Source organism: Narcine bancroftii, chromosome 3, assembly GCF_036971445.1.
Source record: "Narcine bancroftii isolate sNarBan1 chromosome 3, sNarBan1.hap1, whole genome shotgun sequence".
NCBI lineage: Eukaryota > Metazoa > Chordata > Chondrichthyes > Torpediniformes > Narcinidae > Narcine > Narcine bancroftii.
In genome coordinates, this window is record NC_091471.1 from 242,134,128 (window position 1) to 242,147,250 (window position 13,123).

Here is a 13,123-nt window from a genome sequence, read left to right on the forward strand (position 1 = left end):
TGAAAAATAAAAAAGTTTAAACAAAAAACAAAACTATGGACACCTCATCTTTTGGGCACCTGCCTAAATTTTGCTCATACCTTGATGAAGGTCTCAAGCCTGAAACTTTGCTTATGTGTCTTTAAAGAGGTGCACCAAAGAAGAGGTAAAAGGACTGCCTAAAGAAATCTCTTGGTGCCTGCCACATTGACCACAGCCAGTGGGCTGATATCACCTCAAACCATGCATCTTGGCACCTCACAGTTCGGCGGGCAGCAACCTCCTTTGAAGAAGACCACAGAGCCCACCTCACTGACAAAAGACAAAGGAGGAAAAACCCAACACCCAACCCCAACCAACCAATTTTCCCTTGCAACCGCTGCAACCGTGTCTGCCTGTCCCGCATCGGACTTGTCAGCCACAAACGAGCCTGCAGCTGACGTGGACATTACCCCTCCATAAATCTTAATCCGCGAAGCCAAGCCAAAGAAGAAAACAAAGTACACTGTCTGACCTACCGAATTTCCTTCAGGCACCTGCCTGTTGCCTTTCCCCTAGCACTCTCTGTCTCTGCCTGACTGTCTCTCCTCCTCTTTGTCTGTCTGTGTGTCTCTCTCTCTTCCCTTTTCCTTGTCTCCTTTCGCAGAATCAAAGTCAGTTCTCACCTCTCCTCTTATCATATCTAATTAACACCTTTAGATGGTTGGACTCCTCCCCCAGCCAGTCTTCATTCTTTATTCCGAAAACTAATGGACATTGCAAGACTGGCTGAGTTCCTCCAGCAATTTTGTGTTTTTACCACTGTATCTGGAGCATCTGCAGACACTCGTGTTCCACTAAATTTTACTCATACTTTGATGAAGGGCTCAAGCCTGAAACATTATTTAAGTATCTTTACCTTTTTCTATATAATGTATGCTGTTTAACCTGCTGAGTTTCCCCAGCATTTTTACTTCAATCACTGCACATGCAGACTTTTATGTTTTACTCAGTCCTCATCTTTATTGTAAAAACACACTATAATGCTGGAAGAACTCAGCTGGACTTTGCAGTGTTTATAGGAGGCAAAGATATATCAAATGTGTTCAGGACTATTTTTTTTTAAAATCAATATATAGAGGTACCATCGAGAGAGGATGCAATACTTAATCTCCTATTAGGGAACCAGACAGGTCAGGTGACAGAATGTGTGGGCGAACATTGTGGGTCCAGTGACCATAATGTCATTAGTTTCAAGTTAATAATGGATAAGGATAGGTCTGGTCCTCGAGTTGAGATTCTAAATTGGAGAAGGCCAATTTTGTGGAAATGAGAAAGGATCTAGGAGGATAAGTTGTTGACTGGCAGGGATGTGGTCAGTAAGTGGAAGGCCTTCAAAGGTGAAATTTTGAGAGTGAAGAGTTTGTAGGTTCCTGACAAGATTAAAGGCAAAGTTAACAGGCATAGGGAACCTTGGTTTTCAAGAGATATTAGCAATCTGGCAAAGAGGAAGAGAGAGGTATGTGCTAAACCACTATTGCATGTAATTGTCTGGTCAGGCACACCGATTGGCCAATTGTACCTATGGCCCCTCCCCACAGGCTCGTGTATAAAGGTGACTGCTCAACAGCCCCCTCCTCAGTACAGGACAATCCAACAGTATGGATGTGCCTTTGTTCTTAAGTGAATAAAAGCCTATTGGTTTCTCAACAACAGTCTTTCGAGTAATTGATGGTGCATCAAGGTGTATAGCAGTTATAGACAACAAGGAGCAAATGCGGGACTATAAAAGTATAGAAAATGCAAGAAAATACTTAAGAAGGAAATCAGGAAGGCAAAAAGAAGACATGAAGTTGCTTTGGATAATGTGAAGATGATGGTTTCTATAGGTATATTAAAAGGATAGTAAGGGTCAAAATTGGTCCCCTAGCAGATCAGAGTGGTGTGGAGCGTAATGAGATGGGGGAAGATCTTAAACAGTTTTTTTGCATCAGTATTTACTCAGGAAACTGACATAGTGTACAAGGAAGGAAAGGAAACAAGCAGTAGTGGCATGGAACAGATAGAGATTAAAGAGGAGGAGGTTCTTGCTGCCTTACAGAGAATAAAGGTAGATAAATCCCTCGGGCCTGACATGATATTCCCTCAGACCTTGAGGGACACTAGTGTAGAAATTTCAGGGGCCCTGGCTGATGTCCTTAACCATAGGTGAGGTACTGGAGGTTTGGAGGGTACCTCATGTTGTTCAATTGTTTAAAAAGGATCAAAGTAAACCAGGAAATTACAGGCCGGTGAGATTTTTTTTTTTTAATTTTTTTATTTTTCACACCATAAACCACATTAACCATGATACATACTTTTTCCTTTTCAAATATATACAGTGCCATTTTCTCCGCCCCCTCCCTCCTCCTATCCCACCCTCCCTACCTCCCCCCTCCCGTCCATTTAAAGTACAAAATCTAGGATACATTAAACCAGTCAAACAATGTTGTCATTCAATAAAAATAAACAAGAAATTCCACTGAGTCAATTCTTTTCATTTCCTTCTCCTTTCGTTAATTTAGGTAGTGAATGTCCCCGTTAGGCTTTCGCTATTGTGTTTCATGTAAGGCTCCCATATTTGTTTAAATATTTCAATATTATTTCTTAAACTATATGTTATTTTTTCCAATGGAATACATTTATTCATTTCTATATACCATTGTTGTATTTTCAAATTATCTTCCGATTTCCAGGTTGACATAATACATTTTTTTGCTACGGCTAGAGCTATCTTAACAAATCTTTTTTGTGCATCCTCCAAATCAATTCCAAATTCTTTGTTTTTTATGTTACTTAGGAGGAAGATCTCTGGATTCTTTGGTATATTGTTTTCTGTAATTTTATTTAATATTTGGTTTAGATCTTCCCAAAATTTTTCTACTTTCTCACATGTCCAGATTCCATGAATTGTTGTTCTCATTTCTTTTTTACATCGAAAACATCTATCAGATACTGTTGGGTCCCATTTATTTAACTTTTGAGGTGTAATGTATAGCCTGTGTATCCAGTTATATTGTATCATACGTAACCTCGTATTTATTGTATTTCTCATCGTTCCAGAACATAACTTCTCCCATGTTTCCTTTTTTATCTTAATATTTAAATCTTGTTCCCATTTTTGTTTAGTTTTACCATTTGTTTCCTCATTCTCCTTTTCTTGCAGTTTAATATACATATTTTTTATAAATCTTTTGATTATCATTGTATCTGTAATCACATATTCAAAGTTACTTCCCTCTGGTAAACTCAGACTGCTTCCTAATTTGTCCTTCAAGTAGGATCTCAATTGGTAATATGCCAGCGCTGTATCTTGAGTTATATTGTACTTATCTTTCATTTGTTCAAAGGATAAGAATCTATTTCCTGAAAAACAATTTTCTATTCTTTTGATCCCTTTTTTCTCCCATTCTCTAAAGGAAAGGTTATCTATTGTAAAAGGGAGTAACTTGTTTTGCGTCAATATTAGTTTTGGTAATTGATAATTTGTTTTATTTCTTTCTACATGAATCTTCTTCCAAATATTGAGTAGATGATGTAATACTGGAGAACTTCCATGTTGCACCAATTCCTCATCCCATTTATATAATATGTGTTCAGGTATCTTTTCCCCTATTTTATCCAATTCTAATCTAGTCCAATCTGGCTTTTCCCTTGTTTGATAAAAATCTGATAGGTATCTTAATTGTGCGGCTCTATAATAATTTTTAAAGTTTGGCAGTTGTAAGCCTCCTTGTTTATACCATTCTGTTAATTTATCTAGTGCTATCCTCGGTTTCCCCCCTTTCCATAAAAATTTCCTTATTATTTTCTTTAACTCTTTGAAGAATTTCTCTGTCAGGTGTATTGGCAATGCCTGAAATAGGTATAATATCCTTGGAAAAATGTTCATTTTAATACAGTTTATCCTTCCTATTGGTGTTAGTGGTAAATCTTTCCAATGCTCTAAATCGTCCTGTAATTTTTTCATTAGTGGATAATAATTGAGTTTATATAGTTGGCCGAGATTTTTATTTATTTGTATACCTAGGTATCTTATTGCTTGCATTTGCCATCTGAATGGTGATTCCTTCTTAAATTTTGAGAAATCTGCATTATTCATAGGCATTGCTTCACTTTTATTTACGTTTATCTTGTAACCCGACACTTCTCCATATTCCTTCAATTTCTTATATAATTCTTTTATTGATAGTTCTGGTTCTGTTAAGTATACTATAACATCATCTGCAAATAAACTGATTTTATATTCCTTGTCTTTTATTTTTATCCCTTTTATATTATTTTCTGTTCTTATCAATTCTGCTAGTGGTTCTATAGCTAACGCGAACAATAAAGGTGATAGTGGGCATCCCCACCGTGTTGATCTGCTTAAGTTAAATTGCTTTGATACATATCCATTTACTGTCACTTTCTAGGCCGGTGAGCTTGATGTCAGTAATGGGTAAATTATTGGATGGTATTCTGAGAGCTAAGTTATACAAGTATTTGGAAGGCTCAGGGCTGATAAAGGATAATCAGCATGGCTTTGTGGTTGTCTTTAACAAATCTAAGAGTTTTTTTGAGGCAGTTACCAAGAAAGTAGATGAAGGAAAGGCTGTGGATGTTGTCCTCATGGGCCTTTGACAAGGTCCAACATGGGAGGTTAGTTCAGAATGTTCAGACACTAGGTATCCATGGAGTAAAATGGATCAGAAATTGGCTGAATGGGAGAAGACGGAGAGTGGTAGTGGATGATTCCTTCTCAGACTGGAGGCCTGTGATTAGTGGTGTGCCTCAGGGATCGGTGTTGGGACCATTGTTGTCTATATGATAATGTGGTAAATTGGATTAGCAAGTTTGCTGATTACACTAAAGTTGAAGGCGTTGTGGACAGGCTTTAAAAGCTTGCAGAGGGAATCTGAAAAAATGGGCCAGAAAATGGCAGATGGAGTTCAATGCAGGAAGGTGTGAGGTGTTGCATTTCGGAAGGACTAACCAAAGGTAGGACACGCATAGTAAATATTAGGGCACTGAGGAGTGCGGAGGAACAAAGGGATCGGGGAATACAGATAACATAATTTACTGAAAGAGTGTCAAAGGTAGACAAGGTTGTAAAGAAAGCTTTTTGGCATCTTGGCCAAAGTACAGGAGTTGAGATGTTATGGAGAGGTTCAGACTTGAGCCCTTCATCAAGGTACTCCTCAAGCCCGAAACATTGGTGATCTATCTTTATCTTTGCAATATAACGTACACTGTTTGACCTGCTGAGTTTCTCCAGCATTGTGTTTTTACTTCACCCAGTGTCTGCAGCTAGATAAAATAGTGGAGAAGATACCCGAACAAATATTATATAAATGGGATGAAAAATTGGTACAACGTAGGAATTCTCCAGTATTACATCATCTGCTCAATATTTGGAAGAAGATTCATGTAGAAAGGAATAAAACAAATTAGCAATTACCAAAACTAATACTGACGCAAAATCAGCTAATTCCTTTTACAATAGATAACCTTTCCTTTAGAGAATGGGAGAAAAAAGGGATCAAAAGAATAGAAAATTGCTTTTCAGGAAATAAATTACTATCCTTTGAACAAATGAAGGATAAATATAATATAACTCACAATACAGTGTTGCCATACTACCAACTGAAATCCTACTTGAAGGACAAATTGGGAAGCAGTCTGAGGTTACCAGAGGGAAGTAATTTTGAATATGTGATTACAGACACAATGATAATCAAAAAAATTATAACAAACATGTATATTAAACTACAAGAAAAGGAGAATGAGGAAACAAATGGTAAAACTAAACAAAAATGGCAACAAGATCTAAACATAAAGATAAAGAAGGAAACATGGGAGAAGTTATGCTCAGGAACTATGAGAAATACAATAAATACGAGGTTACCTATGATCCAATATAACTGGATATACAGGCTATATATTACACCTCAAAAGTTAAATAAATGGGACCCAACAGTATCTGACAGATGTTTTCGCTGTAAAAAGGAAATGGGAACAACAATTCATGCAATCTGGACATGTGAGAAAGTGAAAAAATTTTGGGAAGATCTAAACCAGATATTAAATAAAATCACAAAAAGCAATATACCAAAAAACCCAGAGATCTTCCTCCTAAGTAATATAAAAAACAAAGTATTTGGATGGAGCACAAAAAAAGATTTGTTAGGATAGCCCTAGCTGTAGAAAAAAAATGTATTATGTCAGCCTGGAAATTAGAAGATAACTTGAGAATACAATAATGGTATATAGAAATGAATAAATGTATTCCATTAGAAAAAATAACATATAATTTAAGAAATAATATTGCAATATTTGAACAAATATGGGAGCCATACATGAAACACAATAGAGAAAACCTACCGGGGACATCTACCACCTAAAATGACAGAAGGAGAAGAGAATGAAAAGAACTGACTCAGTGGAATTTCTTGTTTATTTTTATTGAGTGACAACATTGTTTGACGGGTTTAATGTATCTTAGATTCTGAACTTTAAATAAATGGGAGGGGAGGTAGGAAGGGGAGGAGGGAGAAAACGACACTGTATATATTTGAAAAGGAAAATGTATGTATCTTGATCAATGTGGTTTATGGTGTGAAAAATAAAAAATTTAAAAAAAACCCAGTGACTGCAGACTTTCAGGTTTTATTACTGTCCACTACAAAACTCTGAAATCTCTCCGAGGGACCCCAGAGAAGTTATCCTTTTAAAAAGCATACCTCGATGATGGGCTCAAGCCCAAAACGTTGGTTATGTATCTTCATGACCAATGGTCATGTCATTTGCCAATGCCAATGGTTTGGACTGGACGCTGTGTGGCAACTGAGGCTGTGGAAGCGCTGGAGGTGAATCTGCGGACATCGGACCTCAGGGGAGACCCTCTTTTGCTTCTTTCTCTGACTGTAGGAAGCGCTTCAGGCTATTTCTGCCGATGGCGAATCGGTCTGCCTTACAGCAGGCAGAAGCAATTTCACTCTCTTTATTACAACGACAATAAATGGAATCTTTGCTATATAAAGCAGTAGTGCTCTGTTTGACCTGGTGAGCTTTCTTCGGGCACCTGCCGACCTTTGGCTCACACCTTGATGAAGGGGCTCAGGCCTGAACCGTTGCTGGTGCATCTTTGCAACGTTGAGTTTCTCCATCCTTGTGGTTTTACTTCAACCGTGGTGTCTGTCTGCAGACTTTCGTGTTTTACTTCCAGATTAAATGTTCCAGTTCAATGACACCTCACCAGAGCTCGAAGCCGCCTGAGCACTTCCAGCATTTCCTGATTCCCCCCCCCCCCCCCCCAACCCCCCCCCCCCAACCCCCCCCCCCCACACCCAACCCCCCCCCCCCACACACACACACACACACACACACATCTCGCTTTCACACAATAGCCCAGTTGCTGCATTGCAGGCAGATTCGAGTGGAACCTCCAGCGACCCGCTGTTCCTCCCGCCCCCGAGGGGAGGCGCAGCCGAGCCTTTCGGGAGGATTCGCGGCGATGACGCGAGGGCTGCGCAGCGCAGAGAAATTGGCAGACTGAAATTAACAAGAGCTGGCTGGGGTATTAATGTTTACAGCTTGGGAAAGCTGAGCAACTTCATTCATCCGAGGAGTTTCCGCAATCATTTATTCACCCCCCCTCCCCACTCCCTCCCTCCCTCTCAACACAAAGAGGAGAAAAATAACAGAGGCAGAAGGAAGGAGAGAAGATCTGCTTTGCCTCTCAGTGTGCACCCGGCCGGGATTACCGAAAGTTGCAATGGAATGGGGAACGGAGCTTTGGGTAAGTGCTGTTCCAAAAGAAAAACGCCAAGATTTCAGATGTCCAGGGAATGTTGATGGCGATTTCCTGTTGCATCGAGCGTCGCAGATTCCACCCCCTCCCCTCCAAGGCTTTAGTTTAAAACTTAAAATAGTCCAAATTAGTTCACGTCTCAACTTGGGCACCCGAACTTATTAATCTCGTATCGTAGGAAAGGACAAACACTTCCCCCCACCCTCCCCAGGACAAATACTTCCCCCCCCTCCCCAGGACAAACACTTCCCCCCCCTCCCCAGGACAAACACTTCCCCCCGCCCTCCCCAGGACAAACACCGCCCCCTCCCCAGGACAAACACTTCCCCCCCCCCAGGACAAACACTTTCCCCCCCCTCCCCAGGACAAACACTTTCCCCCCCCTCCCCAGGACAAACACTTTCCCCCCCCTCCCCAGGACAAACACTTTCCCCCCCCCTCCCCAGGACAAACACTTTCCCCCCCCCTCCCCAGGACAAACACTTTCCCCCCCCCCTCCCCAGGACAAACACTTTCCCCCCCCCCTCCCCAGGACAAACACTTTCCCCCCCCTCCCCAGGACAAACACTTTCCCCCCCCCTCCCCAGGACAAACACTTTCCCCCCCCCTCCCCAGGACAAACACTTCGCCCCCTCCCCACGAACATTTTGTGTGTGCGTGTGCGCATTGGTTGAAGAAACTGCGAAGTGGTCACTTCACTGCGGACCCTGGACAGGATTTCTGGCTTCGACTTTCTTTACAACCCCCTTTTTAAAACAAAATTGTGTGTTTATTGTTTTAACGCTCCGCAAGCATCTAAAATGAAACCCCATCAATCCCAGAGCCAGTCTTCTTGGAAGTAAATGCCCTCTTAATTGCACGTAACTCTTTATGTTAATGACGGCAATAAAAAATATAATTCCCAATGGAAGGATCTGCCCCGAAAGGTTTATAGAACATCGACGTTTTCCTCGCGGCGTTTCATTCTTTCATCCTTGCAAGGTCTCTCCAGTTTGCGTCTTTAATGTACCTGGATTTTCTTTTTAAATCAATGTTATTATTCGAAGGTCTGCGCTAGAACTTTTTCGGAGCAGTCATTCATTCGAGGTTGCACCCACGCGATTTATCGCCCCCCCTCCCAGAGCAAACCGGCGATGTATCGGGGTTTCATGTTGGCTGGGTAAAGGAGCTGAGATTTTTATTGAGTTGGATGTCCGCGATGAACCGGATACGTTTGTTATTGTTCTCTTGGGATCTTTGCTGCGAGCTGGGCACTCGGTCCCTCTTCATTACCCCTCGAATCCCGGGCTGTCTGTCTGAGGAGTTGGTGCGTTCTCCCCGTGTCTGCGTGGGTTTCCCCCGGTTGCCTCCCACCCTTCAAAAACGCACCCGCGATGGTGGTGGTGGTGGGGGGGGGGGGATGTAGGTTCATTGGCGACACGGACTCCTAGGCCGAGATGGCCTGTTACCATGCTGCATGTCCAAATAAATAAATGTCCAATCAGTTCCCCTCCTCCTTGACCGACCTATTGGAGGGATCTACAACTTTAAGAATCTGGCCTTGGAGTGTGTCTGCCGTGATTTATTTTTTTTGGGGGGGGGGGTCTTTTGTTTGAATATCACCAGATTTTTAAGGACGCTCGTTGTTCTTTTGACTAAAGAGACTATTCAAATAAATTGCTTTTGACAAAGGCTTGAAGGCTTTGACCTTTCTTTCCACCCCCCCCCCCCCCCACCATACCACTTTAAGACATCAGTCACAAACCACCTACGGCATAGGATGGTATAAGTGCTCTGTGATTCGTGAGGGATGACTTAAAGTGGCGTGGGAGTGAAATAAAAGGTTGGGAATCAGCCTCTCCAGTACAGAAACATGTTACTATGTTCAGTCTGCACTCTCCCACCTTTTCTGCCCCATTCTCCTTCGCATTCCCTTTCAATTTACCTGTCCTCACTCCACTTCCACCAGAGGGTAAGGAAATTGTTTGGAAATTCCCTGATGACCTGAGGTCTCGGTGCCCAAAAGAGTAGATATTTTCTTTCCTTTACTCACTTGATGCCTGAACAAGAAACCCAAAAAATGTTGGCTACACAGGCTGCATCTATGGAGAAGAAAGTTAATGTTTCATGTTGGTGAGGTTTTGTCAAATTAGAATATTGATTCTTCTCTCTCTCCCTGTGGGTGAAGTCCTCTTGATGCCCCTTCCCTGTGGGTGATTCTTCCTCCCTCAGGTGCTGAGATAGAGGAGATTTGGTATGTCACAGAAAACTCAAAACTTCTACAATGTACTGTAGAGAGCATTCTGTCTGTTTGCATCGTCTGGTGCCAACGCTTAGTTGTTAACTCAGCGTCCGACTTCACTAGCAAGAGTCTTCTTCACTCCATTGAAGAGTGAAGCCCCTATCCTCAAGGGCCCTCACCATCCAGGCCATGCCCTCTTCACTCTGCTACCATCGGGGAAAAAGGTACAGGAGCCTGAAGATGAGCTCTCCGCCATACAAGGACAGCTTCTTCCCCTCAGGTTCCTGAATGAACAACAAGCCACAGACACTGCCTTATTTTGTAAGGTTTTATAAATGTTTGCTCTCTGCTGCTGTAAAACAATGAATTTCGTGACCTGTCCATGACATTACATTCTGAATCTTGTTTCTCTCCCCATGGGTTTACTGCATTCACTTTTTATTTTATGGGAAGAGATCATGGGGGGGGGCAGTGGGGGGTGTGGGCAAGGAAATTTGGAGAGGAAATTGAGCACAGGAGCCAGGAGGAAAGATGGAAAGTGGAGCCCAGTGGGGATAGAGGTAAAAACAGAATGTTGGAGAAACTCAGCAGGTCGAATTGTGTACTTTATATAGATAGCAAAGATAAGATACATCACCCACATTTCAGGCTTGAACCCTTCATCGACAATATGTAGGTAGGCACTTGAACAAAAGGGAGCAGGCAGGGGGCTGAGCACGGTCCAGCAAGCGGGGGTGGGGGGGCTCTGAATAGAGGGGAAGGGGATGGAAAGCTGGAGAAAAAAGGACAGAGGGATGTGGACGAGAGGGAGAGTGAGGAGTGGGCAAGCATAAACTGGAAAAGTTGATGTTAGCCAGAAAGTCGTGTTCCTCCAATTTATGAGTGGTCGTGGTGGGATAGTGCATTAGGCCATGGACAGACATGTCGGTGCAAGCATGGGGTGTGAAATTAAAGTGGTTGCAAAATGGATTTTTGTCTTTTGCACTTCATTCCTTCCCCCCCCCCCCCCCCCCCCCAAGTCTGCTTTGAAATTGTAAACCCTACTATTTGATCCCAGGTCTGAGGAAGGTCGCTGTTTTTCTATGGATGCAGCTTCAACATTTCCTAACAAGTTTCAGTACATCCATGACATCACATGCAACCCTGAGATTATTTTTCCTGCAGGCGAGGCAGAATTTCCACTTATTGGTAGTGCAAAAAAAACACTACTCAATGTACACATGTAAACAAACTGCAATACAGAGAGAATAAAAAATATGAGTAAAATGGAAAAGTAAGTATCCTTAAGTGAGTGCCTGATTAGAGTTTATTGTTGAGAAGTCTATGACGGTGGAGGGGGAGCAGCTGTTTCTGAACTTGGTGGTGCGAGTCTTGTGGCTCCGATAACTTTTCTGATAGTAGCAGTGGGAAAGGAGTGAGTGTTAGGTGAGTGGATCCTTGACGATTGCTGCTGCTCTCTGACGCAATTTTTCCCCATAGATGTTCTCGATAGAGGGGAGAGCTTTGCCTGTGATGTCCTGCGCTGTGTCCACTACCCTTTGCAGGGCTTTACTCTCAGGGGTATTGGTGACAACATACCAGACGGTGATGCAGCCAGTCAGCACATTTACCACCACACATCTGTAGAAATTTGCTAGTGTTTCCGATGTCATGCCAAATCTCCACAAACTCCTGAGGAAGTAGAGGTGCTGATGTGCTTTCTTAACGACACCATTAGTGTGTTGAGTCCAGGAGTGATCTGCTGAGATAGTGACTCCCAAGAACCTAAATCAGAGTTGAAGTGTTTCAGTGGTTAAACCAGTAGGAATGTAATTTTTAAAAAAATGGCAGGTTTGCCAGGAGGACTGGAGGTTAAGCCATGCAGGATTGGTTGGTCCTCTGATGTGTGGAATTTTTATAATATCCAGTCTTATTTCATTGCACAATGATTGGTCTGAGTTCACATGTGTTGAGGTCTGGGATAGTAACAAAATTTCTATTATCCTTTGCTGAAGGGGCCTGTTTCTGTGCTGCATTGTTCTGTGGTTCTAAAAGTAAACTTTAGTTTTTTCATACTTTTGATTTGCAGTGGGCGGTAGATAATCATCCAGCACAATTTCACTTAAAAGTGGTGAGTGTGGTCATTTTTGAGCAATGAGTGGCTGTGGAACTCCCTTTTGGATTCTTCATACGAGCTTGGTTTAATGGTTTAAGGGCACATTCACTGAAAGTGTGTGAGAGAAGGATGCAAAGGTCCTTGTTGCGCTTCATCACCATTTGCAGTGTGACAGAGGATCCTGGGGATGCACACAGAGTCAGACATCCAGAACTGCTGGAAGATAGCAACTTGGCGAAAGAAGCCCTTTGGTCTGCCCCAAACCTATTGGACTCTCAGTGCACCGAGATGTTATTGAAGGAATGATACTGACTGGCATATTCCAGGCTTCAGGAGTATGTGCTGAGGGACACGCTAAGTCTTGGTGTAGCCAACGCAAGGGCTTTGTAGGGAAGGACCATAGTTTAAAGCCCTTTCATTACCAGACATTGAGGGGCTGAGACCGAAAGGAAGCCCCTCAAACAACAGAGATAAGGTTGTAAAGAGAGCTTTTTGGCATATGGCCTTCATAAATCAGAGTACTGAGTTTAAGAGTTGGGATGTTGTAGTAAAATTGTATAAGACATTGGTGAGGCCAAATTTGGAGTATTGTGTGCAGATTTGGTCACCTAACTACAGGAAAGGTATCATAAGATTGAAAGAATGCAGAGAAGATTTGCTAGGGTGCTGCCTAGACTTCAGGAGCTGAGTTACAAAGATTTTATTCTCTGGAGCGCAGAAAAATGAGGGGAGATTTGATGGAGGTATTTAAAATTATGAGGGGTATGGAAAGAATAAATGTAAGTTGGCTTTTTCCACTGAGGGAAGGTGAGATACCAACCAGAGGACATGGGTTAAGGGTGAAAGGGGAAAAGTTTAGGGGGAACTTCACACTGAGTGGTGGGAGTATGGGACAAGCTTCCAGCTGAAGTGATGGAATGTGGGCTCAATTTTAACATTTAAGAAGAATTTGGACAGATACATGGATGGGGGGGAGGGGGATGGAAGGTGCTGGACTGGGTGCAAATCAGTGGGGGGA

General features: G+C 42.4%; 1 protein-coding gene across 5 annotated transcripts in view; it reads left to right on the top strand.

Annotated features, from left to right (window-relative positions):
- LOC138758423 (protein Dr1-like) overlaps positions 1-13,123 on the top strand; it is a 197,630-nt gene that overhangs the window by 38,519 nt on the left and 145,988 nt on the right. Inside the window, exon 1 of one of the 5 annotated variants that reach the window (XM_069927323.1) lies at positions 7,455-7,777. The exons of the other annotated variants lie outside the window; for them this stretch is intronic. Coding sequence (XP_069783424.1) covers positions 7,754-7,777 — 24 coding nt within the window. The 5' untranslated portion in view covers positions 7,455-7,753. Of the gene's footprint in view, positions 1-7,454; positions 7,778-13,123 lie in introns of those variants that run through there. 5 annotated transcript variants of the gene reach the window in all.